Below are 16676 nucleotides of genomic sequence, written 5' to 3' on the forward strand. Positions count from 1 at the left end.
CAGGGAAGCACTTATTCCACTGAGCCATCTCCCCAGTTCGCTTCTCTCTTTTCTTTTTTTTTTTTTTTCGGAACCAGGGATCAAACTCAGGACCTTCCACTTGCCAGGCAAGCACTTATTCCACTGAGCTATCTCCCAGCCCAAGACTGCTTCTCTTACCAGCATCTCTTTTAGATTTGGATTTTGGTTCCAGCTTCACTGCTAACAAGCAGAATAATTTTTTTTTCCACACTGTGCCGCCCCCTTCAGTGCTGTCAGCCCTGAGCAGAATAATCTTGGACAAGCTATTTACATCTGCTTAATGATTCAACCAGACTAAATATCCCATCGCTGTTAGGTTTTTTGGTTTTGTTTTGTTTCTTCAGTTTATTTATCTTGAAACAGGGTCTCACTATGTAGCTCAAGCTGTCCTCACATTCTAGGCAGTCCTCCTGCCTCAGCCTACTGAATGCTGAGATTACAGGCATGCACTATTACGAATGGCTCTTTCAGTTCTTTCTGAAACTAAAAATATGCGGCTTTCATGGTAGAATCAAGAACTCTAAGCTTCCTGCTAAGCACTTTGCTGAGCGCCTTGCCAGTTTTCCCTCTAATTCCAAACTAACAACTCGAGAATCTGGGGGTGAGGGATAATCAGAAAACAATGAGGCACACCTGGCAGACTGGGAACAAAGAAAGAGGAGGAGCCAAGCTACCCCTGGGACCCTGTGCCCAAGGCAGCCAGTTTTCTACTATCCTAAAGGCCAACCCACATCTCTGTCTTTACTAAGAGAAGGTTTTTTCCTGCTATTCTCTGGGAAAGGAGTACCCTGGCTTCCCTCACTAGTTTCAGACTGCCCGCCCACAAGGGACCAGCCACCTTTTCCCTGCTCTCACATTAGTCCCTCCTGTCATTCAGTTTCGTGGTGGTGAAAACTCGAGTTTGCCCTTACTAAAGGTTCTCTTCTGTCTGGGACTCCACCCTCTGTAAGACGTCTCCTGTTGCCCGGACTCTGTCTTCCAGATCTCCCCTCCCCCTACGCTGGACTCCAGCACAGATGAGAAACAGCTCGCTCCCTACCAAAATCTCATTTGTTCCTTTCTCCCCCTATCCTGATAAGAGGACCTGATGCAAAAGCTTGGGGGAGAAAAGTGGACTTACCCAAGATAAGTGGCACAACGAGGATGGCTGTGAAAAGGACATCCATTCTGGGTTTTGCACGTCGCTGTGCAAGTAAAAAGGAAGTTACACCGTTTCCCACCAAACTTTCCCCGCCTCCCCCACTGGCCCCGGCTGGGAGGGAGCTTCAGGGGCTCGTCTCCCTGGGGCAGGATGCCCCGCCTACTTGCTGTCCCTATGTTCCGTGACTGTTGGTCCTCAGCTTGAGCTGCCCAAATTCAGAGAAGCAGAAGTCCACTTTGGTGCACATTTCCTCACTGAGCTCCTCCAGGTATAGGGTAGGCCTGTGCAGGAGGCCCATTGCTACTGCCAGAAAAAAGCCCACCAATAAAATCACTCTCTTTCCTTTCTCTGTCACAGTCCTTTAGAAAACTCTACCCTCCCTCTTGCTGTCCCCAGTTTAACATCACCATTCAAAGTTGCCTTTCTCAGTGGCTTAATCATAATCTCTTTCATCACCAAGCAAATGTTGAGAGGAAGAAGTGAACATTTTTTTTCTGGACTGAAAATAGTGCCTTTCTGCCCGTTTTGGCTATGGAGGATGGGAGTCATGTTTACCCATCATTGTTGGACTCTCAAAGCACCTGCTGTGCTGCTTCTGATGAAGATCTCTCGGCCAAGCCTAGTTATTTCCTCTCTGTGCAGTGCTGACCTGACCTCCCCTTGTTCTCAATGTCTTGGACACAGAAAAGAAGGGAGGATGTAGGTCTGAGTCTTTTCCCTCTGTCCTATGCTGTGCCTTCCTCGGCACACTCCATTCAGGTCTGCAGTAGCAGCGTTCTCATCCTTCTCTCTGCTTCTTTATTTCCTGTTTTCAGTCAATTCAATTCAGAAATAGTAACCTATGTGCTAGGTACGGTGAGCTAGGTCTAGTCTGCAATTCAGAGCTCACAGGCAAGAAGATAACAGTTTTTTTTTTTTTCAAATGGATTTGATGAATATCTCTCTACATCTACTATGGACCAGACCCAGTGCAATCTGGATGGACACACCCGAGAACAAGATAGGTAGAATGTGCTCTCAATGTCAGGAGATGCTGTACCCATAGCCTACAGGGGAGGCTGGAAGAGCTGGCCCGCTGCTGTCCACTGCTGGGCTCAGGAACAGGACACACAATTCTTGAGCAATGCCCACAATGCTGTAGCCCTTTCAGCCTTATACAGGAAAGATATGGTTGATGACTATGAATCAATTCTTCAACCTTTTTCTAGAATTTCCTGAAGAACATGTAAAACATCTAGGTGAATGTAAATATATTTATTAAATCATAAATCACCTCCAGCAAGCCTGGGTCATTTCCATTTCTATAGCTTTTTGGTACTTTGAGTACACTAGGAAAACTGCACACTTTCCCATCCCAAAGCTCCTTTGCTTACACATTCTCCTAAAAAACCAACCTCTTCTCCCTTTACCTTGTTTTCTCTTTTCATTTTTCAGAACATAAATAGAGGAAGTATGCTATAAACAGAACTGACTGGCAGCGGGTGTGGCAGTGGGGATGCGTGTCACTTTCCTTCAGCCTCATCGCTCTTAATTACTTTTGAAACTTCTAATTTCCTTCTATGCTGCTTCCTAACATTTTCCCCAGGCCCATTTGGCTGTTCTCTTGTTCTGTCACTGCAGATCACAGATGAAGGGTGTAGCAAAATATGGCATTCTGTGTCTCCCTTAATGGGAGACACTGTCCAAAGTGTCCCTACTTCTAAATCTATACTTCTGTCCCTCAGGCAGCAGCTCTAGTCCATTTCCTTTCATTCAAGTAAGAACAATAACCTTACATCCCTGTCTCCCCCCACCCTCTATCCTGTGCTCTTTGTATTTGTCTCTTAAGAGTCAAACAGGATCTTTCCTGTCTGCAGCGTTTTAAAAAGAGAAAGGATAGCCCAGCCTGGTGGCGCACTCCTGTAATCCCAGCACGCTGGGAGGTTGAGGCAGGAAGATCCCAAATTCAAGCTCTTGTTGGACAATTTAGCGTTTTAGGCAGACCTTGCATATAAAAAAAAGGATTGTTATCATTCATTCCCATAAACCGTGGCCAAGGTGCAAGAGAATCCGTGAATCAGTGCTTCCACCAGATTCTTTCCCTTCAAACAGTTCGAGCCACTCCCAGGACAAAGTCGAAGCTTCAGATCACTGCAGACTACAACTCCCAGCTGGGCGCGCCGCCCCGCCTCTGCCGTGGCAGCTCCGCCCTCGCTGGTTCCTCATTGGCTTTCCGGGATGGGGATTAGATGGGCTGTGGCCATGGGGCTGAGGCCCGGGTTTGTCCCCTTCTCGGCTTCCGTAGACGAAGTCGGACGGACCTTCGCCTGGGGTTGCTGTGCCTCCCCTCCCCTTCCCCGGGGTTCGGGGGTGACATTGCACCGCGCCCCTTGTGGGGGTCGCGCCACCACTCCCCACACAAACTCCTCAGCTGGCAAACTCCCTTCGTTTGTCTCCCTTGGCCGGGCTTCCAACCCTTTTCCCAGCTGCCCCGCCATGGGGGCTGCAGTGTTTTTCGGATGTACTTTCGTCGCGTTCGGCCCAGCCTTCGCGCTGTTCTTGATCACGGTGGCTGGGGACCCCCTTCGCGTTATCATCTTGGTCGCGGGGTGAGTAGGAGGTCGTACAGAGGTGGAAGAGTGTGGAGAGACAGAGATGCGGAAGGGGTTGGAGGAACTGAGGCGAGCCTGGGAGACTGAGTTGGTGGAAATAAGTCGATGTGTAGGTTGGACGGGGTCGGATGGGAGATCTGGGTGATTTGCCTTTTCCCGCAGTTGGTTTTCACCTTCCAGGGACGCACAGATTCCACCTACACGCCTCCCGGCAACGTCAGAGGAGGCCCGAGGCCGAGACTCCGGGAGGGGGCTGGGTTGACCTGGGCCAGCCGAGGAAGGATCCAGGAATGATACCTCGTCCTTCTTGCCCCCACACTCTGACTCTCACCGCTAATCAGATTTTTCTTCCTCTACATCCAGATTCTTACAGATGAGTTGCCTACCCTATGTGATCCCTGTCTCAGTCACTATCTGGAAGTCTACCACTTTTCATACTCTAGCCCTGGCAGCCCCCCCCCCCCCCCATTTCTCTGGGTGCCCTCACACTTGCCTGTCTCATTGCCTTTATTTTTTCTCTCAGGGCATTTTTCTGGCTGGTCTCCCTGCTTCTGGCCTCTGTGGTCTGGTTCATCTTGGTCCATGTGACAGACCGGTCAGATGCCCGGCTCCAGTATGGCCTCCTGATTTTTGGTGCTGCTGTCTCTGTTCTTCTGCAGGAGGTGTTCCGCTTTGCCTACTACAAGCTGCTTAAGTAAGAAGATGGGGAGATCTGGAGGGGAGAGAGGTAGAGGATTGTATGGTGGGAAGTGGGGCAGAGCCACTGGTTGGTGGTTTGGAAGGAAAGCCACTAAGGGAGGACATTAGAGTGAAAGGACCATCCCAGCCCTCCCTTATGTTTTCCCTACCCCACCCCACCCCAGGAAGGCAGATGAGGGGTTAGCATCGCTGAGTGAGGACGGAAGATCACCCATCTCCATCCGGCAGATGGCCTATGGTGAGCCAAGGGAGAGGGACTGAAGAAGGGAGTTGGACAGTCCCCTCCCCTAGGGAAATCTTTAAATAACCCACATGTTCTAAGTTGTGTCTTGTTTTCCTTCATACTTGACTTCAAGGAGAGGTGGTTTGGAGGGAGAGTAGGTGTGGGAGAATTGTTAGTAGGAATGGGAGGGGTTGCTGGTGATGAGGCTATAGTGAGCTCTGACATTGACAAGACCTTCCCTCCCCCCAGTTTCTGGTCTCTCCTTCGGTATCATCAGTGGTGTCTTCTCTGTTATCAATATTTTGGCCGATGCACTTGGGCCAGGTGTGGTTGGGATCCATGGAGACTCACCCTATTACTTCCTGACTTCAGGTAAGGCTCACTTCCAGTCTTGCCTTCATGCCTTATTTGTTCCTGGCCCTGATCTCATTTATTGGCCTTCCCTGGGAGACTTCTTTGGCTCAACATCTCAGGAGGCTGGGAGAAGATCAGGGATGTATCTCATCCCCATCTCCCTCCCTGCAGCCTTTCTGACAGCAGCCATTATCCTGCTCCATACCTTTTGGGGAGTTGTGTTCTTTGATGCCTGTGAGAGGAGACGGTACTGGGCTTTGGGCCTGGTGGTTGGGAGTCACCTACTGACGTCAGGACTGGTGAGTTGGAGATAGGGGCCTGAGTTAGGGAGAAAGCCTTTAATGGTGAGTGGGATGGGGGGAGATATCTTCACTTCTGAACATTTATCTTGGGTGGAGGCAAAAAGATGAGTCTTGAGAGGTGTGTCATATCAGCTGCTCTGGGGGATCTGGGGGTTGGCATTTGAATGGATTGGTTAAACTGGAATGCAGAGCGTGTGAGGTGAGCAGGAATGGCAAAAGCCTTTAAGGGACTTGAAAATCAAGTCTACTTAGATACAAGGTACTGGGCCTCTGGAAGGAAAGACTGGGACATTTGGTTATATACCTGGACAAATTTTGGGTCAGGCACAAAGAATATGTGGATTAGGCAGAGGGAAAGTCTAACCTCTTTTCTATGGTTCCTCTCATTCACAGACATTCTTAAACCCATGGTATGAAGCCAGCCTGCTGCCCATCTATGCTGTCACTGTTTCCATGGGGCTCTGGGCCTTCATCACAGCAGGAGGGTCCCTCCGAAGTATCCAGCGCAGCCTCTTGTGTAAGGACTGACTACCTGGACTGATCGCCTGACAGATCCCACCTGCCTGTCCACTGCCCATGACTGAACCCAGCCCCAGCCCAGTCCATGTCCCACGTGCTCCGTCTCCTTGTTGGTCTGTCCTGCCACCTTCAGGGTTTTGCTTTGTCCATTTGTGACCTTTGGTATCTTAGCATTACCAGTCAGTGACTGGTGGGTTTGAATCTTCACTTCTCCCCACCACCTGGGGACCCCTTGTTGTCCAGGACTCCCTGTGTGTCAGTGCTCTGCTCTCACCTAGCCCATGACTCACCCCGCTTCCCCTCTGCAGGCCGACGGCAGGAGGACAGTCGGGTGATGGTGTATTCTGCCCTGCGAATCCCACCCGAGGACTGAGGGAACCTGGGGGGGACCCCTGGGCCTGGGGTACCCTCCTCCTCGCCCTGTATTTCTCCATCTCCAGTTCGGGACAGTGCAGGTTGCCAAGAAAAGGGACCTAGTTTAGCCATTGCCCTGGAGATGGAATGAATGGAAGCTCAAGGTTAGATGTGTTCTGAGATTTCCAGTTCCCTCTCCCTGGACTGGACTTGCTGGTCTTTTTCTCAGGTCTGAAGGAAACCATTTTTGGTGTGATAAAGACCTCAACTGCCTTTTATTTTTAAATGGGGGAGGGGAGGAAAGAGGTATACTGAAACTCTTCTAATCTCCTTGGGCTATATTTTCCCTCCTTCAATTGCTCCTCATGGCTGGGCTTATTTCTATTCCTTTTTCTCTTAGTTCCAGACCTGGGGAGAAAGGAAGGAAGTGCATGTTTGGGAACTGGTATTACTGGAACTAATGGCTGTAACCTCCTTGACCACCAGCATCCCTCCTCTCCCCAAGGTGAAGTGGAGGGTGCTGGGGAGTTGGCCCACGCCCGAGCCTGATACCCCTGGGGGGGTCCGACTACTGTGGCATCACAGGGAAGGAGGGCAGATTTTTTTCTAGTTTTTAATTGGGGTGGGGTGGAGGGCAAGGGAGGTTTTCTATAAACTATCATTTTCTGCGAGGATGGATTGTCCCATCCTTTTAATCAAGGTGATTGTGATTTTGACTAATAAAAAGGACTTTATAATTGTGGGGGGACTTGGTTTTAAGGAAGGGGTTAACATATTAATTGAGATTTCTGCTCTCCCATGTCTCTTGTTCTGCCTCCTTCCTGACTTGGCAATCACTGATCTCCAAGCAGAGTTTTGGTGCCAGGAGAGAAACTGGGTTTGGTGGTTTAACATATCGGATGCTTGAAGTATTTCCCAGAAGTGGATCTCCCTTTTCAGGAGTGGGTCGAAAAGGAATTAATCATTATGCTGCTTTTTTCTCTCCTTTACCCATCTGTAGCACCTGAGGGATTAAGGAATTCTCTTACCCTCAAAAGACAGGCCAGAATGAAGGTCAGAAACTTTTAATTTCCAAATATATTGAGCAAAAAATATAATCTCGGCAGCAGCCCTTTTTCCTATGGGGAGAGCCTGCAGCATATCTAGGAGAAGGGATGATATAAAGGTGAAGAATGAGCGGCTTTGGGGTACATTCTCAACTTCAACAACTAAACAAAATTAGTTTGCCCTCTGCATGAGTATACACAGGTCCCTGGTCTCCCACATGTTTTGAGAAACTGAAGACTCTGCTGTCTTCTCAAGAAGAACTGGGGATCTTATCTTTAGGGTGGGGGGTGTCCAGAAGAAGGAAGGGTGTCTGCCTACTGTTCCTAACTTTTCTGACCTGTCTGCACTTCACTGACTCCCTGACAAGTGTAAGGGGAAGGTGTGCGTGATGTCTGAGAGGGGAGTTTATGTCTCCGTGGTGGCTCGAGCTGAGGTGAAGACCACACTCTTGCGGTTTCCTAGCCTCTTCCTCCTGGAAAGAGATTGATATGGGAGTGACTAGTGAAGCAGATTAGGGATTGACTAGAATATTCTCTAATAGAAAAGGACAGTAGGAATGAAAAGTAGAACCTCACCGAATCTTTCTAGCGATGAAATAAACAGCCAGAAGAAGGCAGAGACAGCCTAGCAAGATTCCCACACCTAGACTCAGCATTTCACCTGGGGGAGATAATGATGGAAGGTTTCAGGCTCAGACTAACAGGCCTCAGGCCTTCTTGCTAGGGACCCCCACCGCACGCCTCAGGGCTGTCTTACCTGTAGTATACATGGGCCCCACTGTAGGGGAAGAAAATGTGGATCAATGGAGTTTAAGATTCCATCCCGGCTGGAACAGCCTGCTGCTGAGACAGTCACCTGAGTCTGCAGGGCTTGGGCTGGTTCCCAGTCCACATAAGAACTGGAAATCTCTTCCTTCCTAGGGGCTCACTGGTTCCCACCCCTGAGTCCCCAGGTTTCCTATGGGAGCTCTGCACATTCACCTGGGACGAAAGAAGCAAAGATAGTCCGCTGGTTGAGAGGCTGAGGAGCTCGGTAGTTCTGGACAAGAGCCTCAGAGGGCTCATCTTCTGTGGAGAACAGTGTCTGCTGAAGCCTTTCCAGCTGAGTAGAACGGTGAAGAGTCACTTTGGGGGATGGGAAGGAGTTTCACATCACAACAGTGTCAACTCCCCCACCCCCACTCCCCACTCACCTGTCCTACTGAAATCTGGGCCCTTCTGTTGAAGACTGTCCAGAGTACACTCTGGTAGCACGGGGGTGTGGTGAGTGAGCCATTGTAGCGGAAGAACTGGTCCAGCTGTGGGGGGAGCAGCTCTCGCACGCTGAAGGGAGGCACTGAGGTCTTCTGATCTGGGGAGGACAGACTTGGACTGATCGCTCCCTCCTTGTGCTTTAGCTGTTTACCTAGCCATGGTTCCTCAAAGAAAAACCCACTGGCCCTGGTTCATTGTGTTCTTACAGAACTTTGTAGATCAGGTATTTTTGCGTTGTTTTGCTTTAATTTGCTGAGCTATCTGGCCAGCCCAGTTTGTATGTATGTATGTATGTATGTATGTATGTATGTATTTGGAGACAGGGTCTCAGTATATAGTTCAGTATACTTTTCACATTAAGCAACGTCCTCAGCCTTAAAAAAACAAAACAAAACTGGGGCTGGTGAGATGGCTCAGTGGTCTAAAGCACCTACTTAGAACAAGCTTAGCAAAGCACAGGGACCGCGGTTCAATCCCCCAGCACCACATGCCAGCCAGCCCCGCCCCCAGGTGGGCTAAGCTGGCCACACACACACAAATAAATAAATAAAATTAAAAAACAAAACAAAACTATTTGAGATAGGGTCTTGCTCAGTCACCCAGGTTGGGTTTGAGCTTGGAGATCCTCTTGCCTCCATCTGTCAGAATGCTTGGCTTATAGGCATGTGCCACTATGCCTGGCTTGAGGTCAGTTTTTTTTTTTCCTTTGGCAGAGCCAGGTATTGAACTCAGGTCCTTGTGCTTGCCAGGGAAGTGCTTATTCCACTGAGCCATCTCCCCAGCCCTTTAGGTCAGTTTTTGGTTATTTATTTCTTTATTTATGGCTGACTCCAACTACCCTGAAGGGGATTGATGTCTGTCCCCTGTGCCTACCTAAGCTTGCCTAAGCAGATGCTTTAGACAGCTGAGCTATCACCGGCCCTGTTTTACTTATTTTAATTTTTTTTAAAAATGTATTTAATATAGGGTCTCACTACACAGATTGGACTCCTAGTGATTCTCCTGTTTTCAGCCTCCCAAGCGCTAGGATTACAGGCACCCACCACGCCTAGTCTCAGTTGCCCCTCAGTGCACTCTGGGGATGGGGCTGGCATGGCTTGTGGTGCCAGGGAGGGAACCCTGGTCCCTGTGCTCTGTCTAAGCAGGTGCTTTAATCTGCTGAGCTATCTGGCTGGCCCAGTTTTATTTATTATTTTTTGAGACACGGTCTCAGTATATAGTTCAGGCTGGTCTTGAACTCACTATGTAGTCCAAGCTGGTCTTGAACTTACAGTGATCCTCCTGCCTTAGCTTCCTGAGTGCTGACATTACAGGTATGTGCCATCATGCCCAGTAAGGTCAATTTTTGAGTTTTCCTAAAGTCTAATTGTTTTTGCTGTTACTATAGATTTTTAGGGCTCACCTTTATGGCTTATTTCATGCAGATGACTCAGAATGTGTTCATAGCCTGGATTCTCAGCCTCGCCCACCTGCAAGGGGATGCAAGGAAGAGGACCTTCATGTATAGGATAAGTGGTCGGGGTGGGTTGCTGCCCATTTGGGGAAGGAGGGCAACAAAAAAGCTCTAGGAGATGCAGAGGAAGCAGAGTGGACTTGAAGCAATTGGAGGCCACTGACCTCAATTAGGATGCCCAGGACAGCCAACCCCTGAGGCTTCTGGGCAGCCTCACTCAAGCTGTCATAAGACTCAGAGTCATAATGAACGATGTGGAGCTGAGAAACGAGAGGAAACTGAGTCAGTGAATGCTTTCCCACCCCTGTAAGGCCTCAGCCCAGCCACCACCGTGACCCCAGCATGCCATAAATCCACCTCCCAAAGCTGGGTCTTAACCCCCCACGATGACCTTTTCTAGTGTCCACATCTTGCTTTTCCCAGGACCAACTGTCCCTGTGTTGTCTTTGTGTCCTAGTCTAAGTTCTTTGCTCTCTGGTACCTCTGCAGCTGTGGCTTCACTGTTGATCTGGTGCTCTGAGCCCCCTGGGGATCCTTTCTGACCCCAGTGCAGGTGGAGCTGGGCAGCTACATACTTTCGGGGCAGTCCACCCAGATACAGGGTGGGGGGGAGAGAGAGTTGCACTGTGAGGAAAAGAGTAAGCTGGAGTTGGTTGAGGAATGTGGGCCATGTCCACCGTAGTTGCCACCTCTTCTTGGGATGCTTGGCCTTCCTCTTCTTCCTTCCCCAGTGACCTAGTTTCACCCATGACTATGCTTTCTAGCATAGCAGCCTCTTTTCAGTGATGTTCAAGTCAGTGTTAGCTGACTTGTTTAGGTCAGTGCCAGTGAGCCTGATTGTAGACATTCAGTTCCCAGCTTGGCTACAGAACCCTGATGACCGTTCTCATGTCTACATTGGTGGATGCAACTTTCCAAGAATTCACAACTTCTGAGAATATTTTTCTCAATTCCTAAGGTTTGAACTAGAGCCCAACCCTTTGAGCCTGGGCTGTCCTGTTACCTGTGTGGCCATTATTGTGCAGGTCCAAAGACTCAGTGCCAAGCTGGTCATATCCGTGGGGCTGTAGAGCAGGCAGCTCAGGGTCGAATGTCACACTGTCTGTCTGGATATCAATGGGGGACTGGGCATCGCTTCCGCACTCAGGGTATGAGGATGGCCAGTGGTCCTGACCGTGTGGGCCTGGTAAGGTTACCATGGACATTTGTTCTGCCCTTAAGCCTCGGCCCCCTTAACACCCCCCACCGGTAACCCATCTGTGTAGAGGTAAAATGCACATCCATCCACCAACTAGGCAGGACTGGCTGACCTCAGACCCACTAGACCTCATGCTGCAGTTCTGACCTACCCAGAGGCAGGGGTGGTTCCCAAAGACCCTGATGAATGGGCAGTGGCGGCCCTTTTACTTACCTGTGTGAGGACAAGAAAGCTGAATGAGGGGAAGAGGAGATGGATAGAAAGCCTGAATATCCAGAGAGGTAGGATTGGAGAGTTGGAGTAATAAAATGAGAAGAAATCAGTGATCCTAGAGAGATAGGTTCTCAGGGGTCCCTATCAACCAGCGTTGCAGTTCAGGTGCCCTGACTGTCATTCACTTCATGCTCCACGCTGGACTTGTTTTGACTCTGGAGTTCAGTTTAGTTATTAATCAGAAGCTCAAGTGGATTGAGTTCCACCTCCCCCAAGATCGCAAACTGGGGGCTGGGGAGATAGCTTAGTAGAATAAGTGCTTGCCTGGCAAACTCAAGGACCTGAGTTCAATCCCCAATTCCGCCAAAAAAAATCTCAAACTGTCCCACCAGTCTTCCTCACCTCTGACTCAAGCCCTGTCTGGACTCCAGAACTGAATCAGGGCTCTTGGGGAAAAGTAGGACAGAGAAAGGGAAAAGGTAGCCATAGCCAGAGTTTATCTCCCTATCCAGTTTTCTTTCCACTCCAGCTCCCTCACTCCCACATGGATTTACTGGGGACTCGGCTTTTATGCTGAATCAGGAGGTGTGGGATTTAATGATTAGAACAGGGTCTAGGAATCACATATGCAAAACTCAGCCCTGGGAGCATTGGAGGGAGTATGGTTCGGAGCTCAAGGAAACTTTCCTACTCATAGGGGAAGCCCAGCTGCAGAGATGGGGCATCAGCAGGTCAGGAGCTCCGCTCTCACCTTCATAGGTCCAGTGGTGGCCTGCAAAGCAGAGAGCAGTTGGGGTTACAACCCCGCAGCCGCAGCCGCTAGCCCGCCAGCCCGCCAGCCCTGCCTCCACTCCTGCTGCCTATCCCTGCCCTCCTCCCTCCACTCCAGCACTTCCCAAAGGAAGCCCTGAAACTGGACACCTCAGTGGAAAGGTCGGGGGGCCTATTTAAGATCAGCAGCCAGGCTGTGCTTTCTGTCCAGTAAAGGGGGAGGAGGAACGAGGAGATAAAACCTGGACACTAAAATTAACCTGGCCCAAGTGTGTAGTTTGGTCAGTTCTTAACCTTTCTCTAGCCTGGGCCAAGTCACTCTAGCACTTCGAAGACTGGGGTAGGGTGGGATGAGATGATATGGGGATAGAGGGTTTGAAAGAAAGGGACCAGAGAGAAAGAAGTTCAGAGCCTGTGAGCAGAGAGAGGCACGTAGGGGGATTATTCCTGTGCCTGGGAGCACTGCTTGAAGGAAAGCACTGAACTGTAAATTAATAAATTCTTTTTTTTTTTTGGTCCCATTAGCTCTAGGGGAAACTCCTCACCTCAGGAGCCTCTGCTCCCCACTTTTCCCAGATAGCTCTGGGAAAGGCAGGAGTCAGGCAGGGTCTACCCTAGGGTGGTGGGTGGGCACAGGCGGCCAGGCTGGCAGGGACAGGATGAAAGTGAAGCATTGTGTGTAGAAAGGAGAGCTGCCAGCTGGGTCACATGCCAGGCTCTCGTGCCATCCTGCCTCTGGCTGAAATGCTGAGGGTCTGCTGTCTGGCCCCCAACCCAGATCCAGGCTGCTCCAGGAAGAAGTTAGAGACCTTGTTGATTTTCACGGCAATATTTCTGCAAATTGTCAGAAACTCTGGAAAGAATGTCTAAATTTCTTACTCTATCATTCCCTCTAATTTCTTATGGTAAGATGTCTTGGATCTCATCCTCGCTGTGTTCCTTAGCTCACAACTCAGAAGCAGCCCGAGGGAGGGCTGGCAGCAGCCTCATTTACCAGCGGGGGCCCCCAACAGCTCCTGCCCCCTGGGTCTGGGAAGGTGCCCTTCTCATCAAATCCCTGATGTGCTGAGTCTACAGCTTTTCCTCCTTTTTTCTTTCTTTCTTTCTCAGATGACACATGTGACTTCATCTAGCTGTCCCCAGCAGGCATCCTGCCTTCTATTGTCTGCTGTCTCCACACCCCAATCCCTTGCTCTTTCAAGAAACTAATTCCACACCTACTGTGTGCTACCAGAGATACTGCACTAGACCATTTTTGTGTTTCCTGAGGTACAGAGGTACCCTAAAACGAAAAGGTACCCCTGGACCTGTCTCCCAAGGTGCCCCTATCTCCAGTGCTCCTGTAAGTCCTTTGTAAGCTGTAAGGGGCCACCCAGAGGTTGAGTATTACTGCTATTTCTTCCAGGGGAAAATTGGGAAATGAGTCACTCCATAGAGTTAAGGGTCGCCTCTGCTGTACAATGTTCAGCCAGAGACCAGGGCAGCTGTGGTGTAGGATTCCCCCCCCCCCCCCCATTAGCTCCAGATCTCTTTGGCTTGGTAATCACAAAGTTCCTAAGGAAAGAAAGCCAGGAGGGTCACCTGGGACTAGGGCTTTGAGGAAAGAGTTTTTCCTGCACTTGTGCGTGTACACACACCTTGTGCTCCACTCCCGCATACAGCAAGGCTGAAAAGGTGCAAGGAAAAGAAAGGGACCAGTCTCCACCATACTTTCCCCCATCCCTGAACCCATCAGTCCAGCCCCAGTGTCCTTTAACCCAAGCACACTGGGGATATGTGGACATTAGCCCAGACAGACCAACACACAGACATCCATTTGTACCTACCCCCGCCGGTAGCCAAGATCCAAGTCACCTCAAGCAGGAGGGCGAAGAACAACATGGTATCCCCAGCAAAAGCTACGGGCCAGGAGTTGGGGGACTAGAGGACTAGGGCAGAGAGAGGGAGTGAGGCAGAGAAAGAGACGCTCCTGGCGTTAAGTATGTTTATTTCTTTTTCTCTTCCTATCTCTGTCTCTGCAGAATTTGATTTTCAATTGGGTACAGTGGGTTCCTGGGTCCCAGGATAAATCACTTGCTGCCCCCTCTGTCTCTGCTCCCCTCTCTCTGTGTTCTTATCTACCTCTGCAGTCTCACTCCTCTGGCTGGCCGGCTGCACAATTGCCTTCTGCTTTTAAGGTGGCTCTGGACGGGTGCACGAGGGGAGGAGGGGGTGCCGGGCCGCTGGCGGGCAGCTCCTTAAATAGCCGATTAGGCATGCAGGACGGCCCTGCACCCGCGGAGCCTAGCACGGGCGGGCGAGGCGGCCCAGCTGGGGTGCGCTCTTCACTCTCAGCAGACGTCGTTAGGATGCGGGTCCCCTGGAGCCGGCGGGCAGGGAAGGAGGGCGTCGGGCCCAATCCAGCCCCTCCAGAGGACCCTTACGTTCCCCTTCGCCCGCTCGGGTGGGATGGTGTGGGGGCGCTCGCCAGGGGGCGTTCCCAATGCCCTGCAGGGTCCGCGCAGCCCTGGTGGAGGGGGGACCTGACGTTTGGCGACAGGTACGAGAGGGAGCGGATACTCCGGGTGCAGGTGGAGGGTCGGAGAGTAGGAGAAGCGGGCCGCGAGCGCAGTCCCGCGCGGCGCCTGTCGCCCCCTCCCCGCGGCGAGCCCCGGAGCCGCGTGCCCGCGGGGGGGGGGTTCGCTGGATAAAGCCCGTCTGTGTGCCCGGCGGGGGAGGGGCTGCCCGGCCCGCGGAGACGCGGCTCGAGCGCCGGCCCAGCCGCCCTCCCCTGGGAGCTCGATGTAGGGCGGCTTTTGTCACTGAAGAGGACACTGACCCCTCCGAGAGGCCGGCGCAGGAGGAGAGACCGAACAATCGCGGCGGCCGTCAGAAAAAGGCGGACTCCAGAGGGAGCGAGGGGCAGGGCCGGGGACCACGTGGCCCGGGTGGGAGAGGCGCGCGGGTCCGCCCCAGCCCTCGGGGGTCGCGGCCAACCCCGGCGAGCCGCCCCCCGGCCGGCCCAGTGAGCGCGGAGGCCGCGCTCAGGAATGCGCCGCGCTCCCCCGGGGGGAAATCCCGATCGGAATGCGCATCCCAAATCCCAGTCGGAGAAGGCGAAGCCCACAGATAATTTCCAGTTAGTCATTGAAACCTCTTTCTCCTCCATAACCTTCACCCGAGCCTCTAGCTGGGGAACGCAGCTCTGCCCTCCCCGCGCCTGCCGAGCAGCAATAAATAGCAATAAATAGCCTGAACGAGGGCGCAAAGGCTGAAGCCCGGCGCCAGATCAGAGCCAGCAAACAGAATAAAGTGCGCGCCGGCTCCTCGGGCAGGAGCTCGCTCCCCTGCGATTGATCCCCAAGTCTGCTTTGCAGATGTCATTTCTCTATTTTTCATCGACCTTCAAATTATTTTTCCTCTATGGAAAAGTTTTGTTTTAAGGTTTCTCACCAAAGCCCTATCCATCCCACATACCGAAGAAAAAAGATGTAAAGTGTAAATTAACTTCTTTGGAAGTAATGGTTAACACAGGAAAAAAATAATAAAGAAAAAAGAAAGCCATTAGACTGGCAGAGACATCATGGCAGGAAAGAGGAGGTCTGGACAGAGTGACCTCTGTCAGGACAGAGGTCCCTGCAGCGTTGGGGGCTGAGTGAAAGCAGGTAAGTGCGTCCCGCTGGCGCCACCTCCTGGCTTATCTGTGAATTTTAAATTTAAAGTATCGTGTGTGATTCGTTCTGGGACGTGCACAATTTGACGCTATTTCACAAACATGTCCTAGCGCCAAACGCGCCCTCGGCCTTGCCAGGCGCACGAGCTCCCGAGCGGACCAAGACTCCGGTTCCCGGGAGAAACGGAGAAGGGAGCGAGGCGCGGTCCTCCGGGGCTTCACTTCGTTTTGGTCTTGGCTTTCCTGCGGGTATTTCCGTTGTTGATTTCTCGCCATGCTGATTTGGAGTAGGTGTCAAGAGGCCATCAAGTTGCTCCTTCTTTATTTCTACTCAAATTCGGGCTACTTTGAATCCTAGGTCCACCTCTTAAGCTCCTTTACTTACCCTGGAGCTGGCAAAAAAAAAAATCCTACTTAAAACGGAAACGTTTCACTGCCTTCTGGCGCCATCTCCCGTTCTTGTAGACGCGGTGAAATGTAAATGTCAGAACCCAAAGCGTTCAAGTGTGGGGAACTTTTTGTCTGCCTTTTCAAAAAAGGGCCTAACCTAAATATTTATTTATTTAGTTTTGGTATTTTGAGATAGGTTCTCACTATGTGGATTAGGCTAGTCTTGAGTTCACTAATGTAGCCCACACTTCCTGCCTCAGCGTCCTGAGTGCTGGGATTACAGATGTGCACCAAGCCCAGTTTATCCTAAATACTTAAATTCACCAGCTGAAGCATTACAGGAAGCCACTTAGGACTCCAAGTTTGTATGGTGGCTCTCACCGGCACTGCCTGCGGGTTCGGGGGCCGGCAAGGACTGTGGGAAAAGGGATCAGTGTGGCCTGCGGGGTCCAGAGATGGAATTTGGGGTCCTGGCCCAGGTACCTTCTTTTTTTT

At 51.1% G+C, this 16676-nt stretch overlaps 3 protein-coding genes across 7 annotated transcripts in view; 1 reads left to right on the forward strand and 2 right to left on the reverse strand.

Annotated features, from left to right (window-relative positions):
• CUNH1orf54 (chromosome unknown C1orf54 homolog) overlaps positions 1 to 1205 on the reverse strand; it is a 12025-nt gene extending 10820 nt beyond the window's left edge. The window contains exon 1 of one of the 2 annotated variants that reach the window (XM_023716406.1): positions 1142 to 1205. In XM_023716406.1, the coding sequence (XP_023572174.1) occupies positions 1142 to 1187 (46 nt within the window). In that variant the 5' untranslated portion in view covers positions 1188 to 1205. The remainder of the gene's footprint in view (positions 1 to 1141) is intronic. The other variant, XM_023716405.1, reaches the window with a different exon arrangement.
• A 2042-nt stretch (positions 1206 to 3247) lies between these two features.
• Aph1a (aph-1 homolog A, gamma-secretase subunit) lies at positions 3248 to 7003 on the forward strand. The gene is made up of 7 exons (XM_004632401.2): positions 3248 to 3750; positions 4277 to 4447; positions 4617 to 4690; positions 4925 to 5047; positions 5201 to 5328; positions 5725 to 5848; positions 6159 to 7003. The coding sequence occupies exons 1-7, from the start codon at positions 3380 to 3382 to the stop codon at positions 6221 to 6223; spliced, it is 1056 nt and encodes a 351-aa protein (XP_004632458.1). The 5' UTR covers positions 3248 to 3379; the 3' UTR covers positions 6224 to 7003.
• Positions 7004 to 7252: 249 nt separating this feature from the next.
• Positions 7253 to 14360, reverse strand: Ca14 (carbonic anhydrase 14). Of its 4 annotated transcripts, none has more exons than XM_004632496.2 (12): positions 14261 to 14358; positions 13966 to 14067; positions 12120 to 12140; positions 10961 to 11140; positions 10439 to 10581; positions 10122 to 10217; positions 9907 to 9973; positions 8444 to 8601; positions 8232 to 8352; positions 8008 to 8028; positions 7827 to 7911; positions 7253 to 7723 (listed from the first exon to the last, which is right to left on the reverse strand). In XM_004632496.2, exons 2-12 carry the CDS (start codon positions 14018 to 14020, stop codon positions 7657 to 7659), a joined length of 1014 nt encoding a protein of 337 aa, XP_004632553.1. In that variant the 5' UTR covers positions 14021 to 14067; positions 14261 to 14358; the 3' UTR covers positions 7253 to 7656. The 4 variants fall into 4 exon arrangements, with proteins under 4 accessions (XP_004632553.1, XP_023572171.1, XP_023572170.1 ...); XM_023716403.1 differs by lacking the exon at positions 14261 to 14358 and adding an exon at positions 11369 to 11387 and having other exon boundaries at positions 13966 to 14254; XM_023716402.1 differs by lacking the exon at positions 14261 to 14358 and adding an exon at positions 11369 to 11420 and having other exon boundaries at positions 13966 to 14254.
• Between the last annotated feature and the right edge of the window lie 2316 nt (positions 14361 to 16676).

The sequence above is a fragment of the Octodon degus genome, unplaced genomic scaffold, assembly GCF_000260255.1.
Source record: "Octodon degus isolate 3935 unplaced genomic scaffold, OctDeg1.0 scaffold00048, whole genome shotgun sequence".
NCBI lineage: Eukaryota > Metazoa > Chordata > Mammalia > Rodentia > Octodontidae > Octodon > Octodon degus.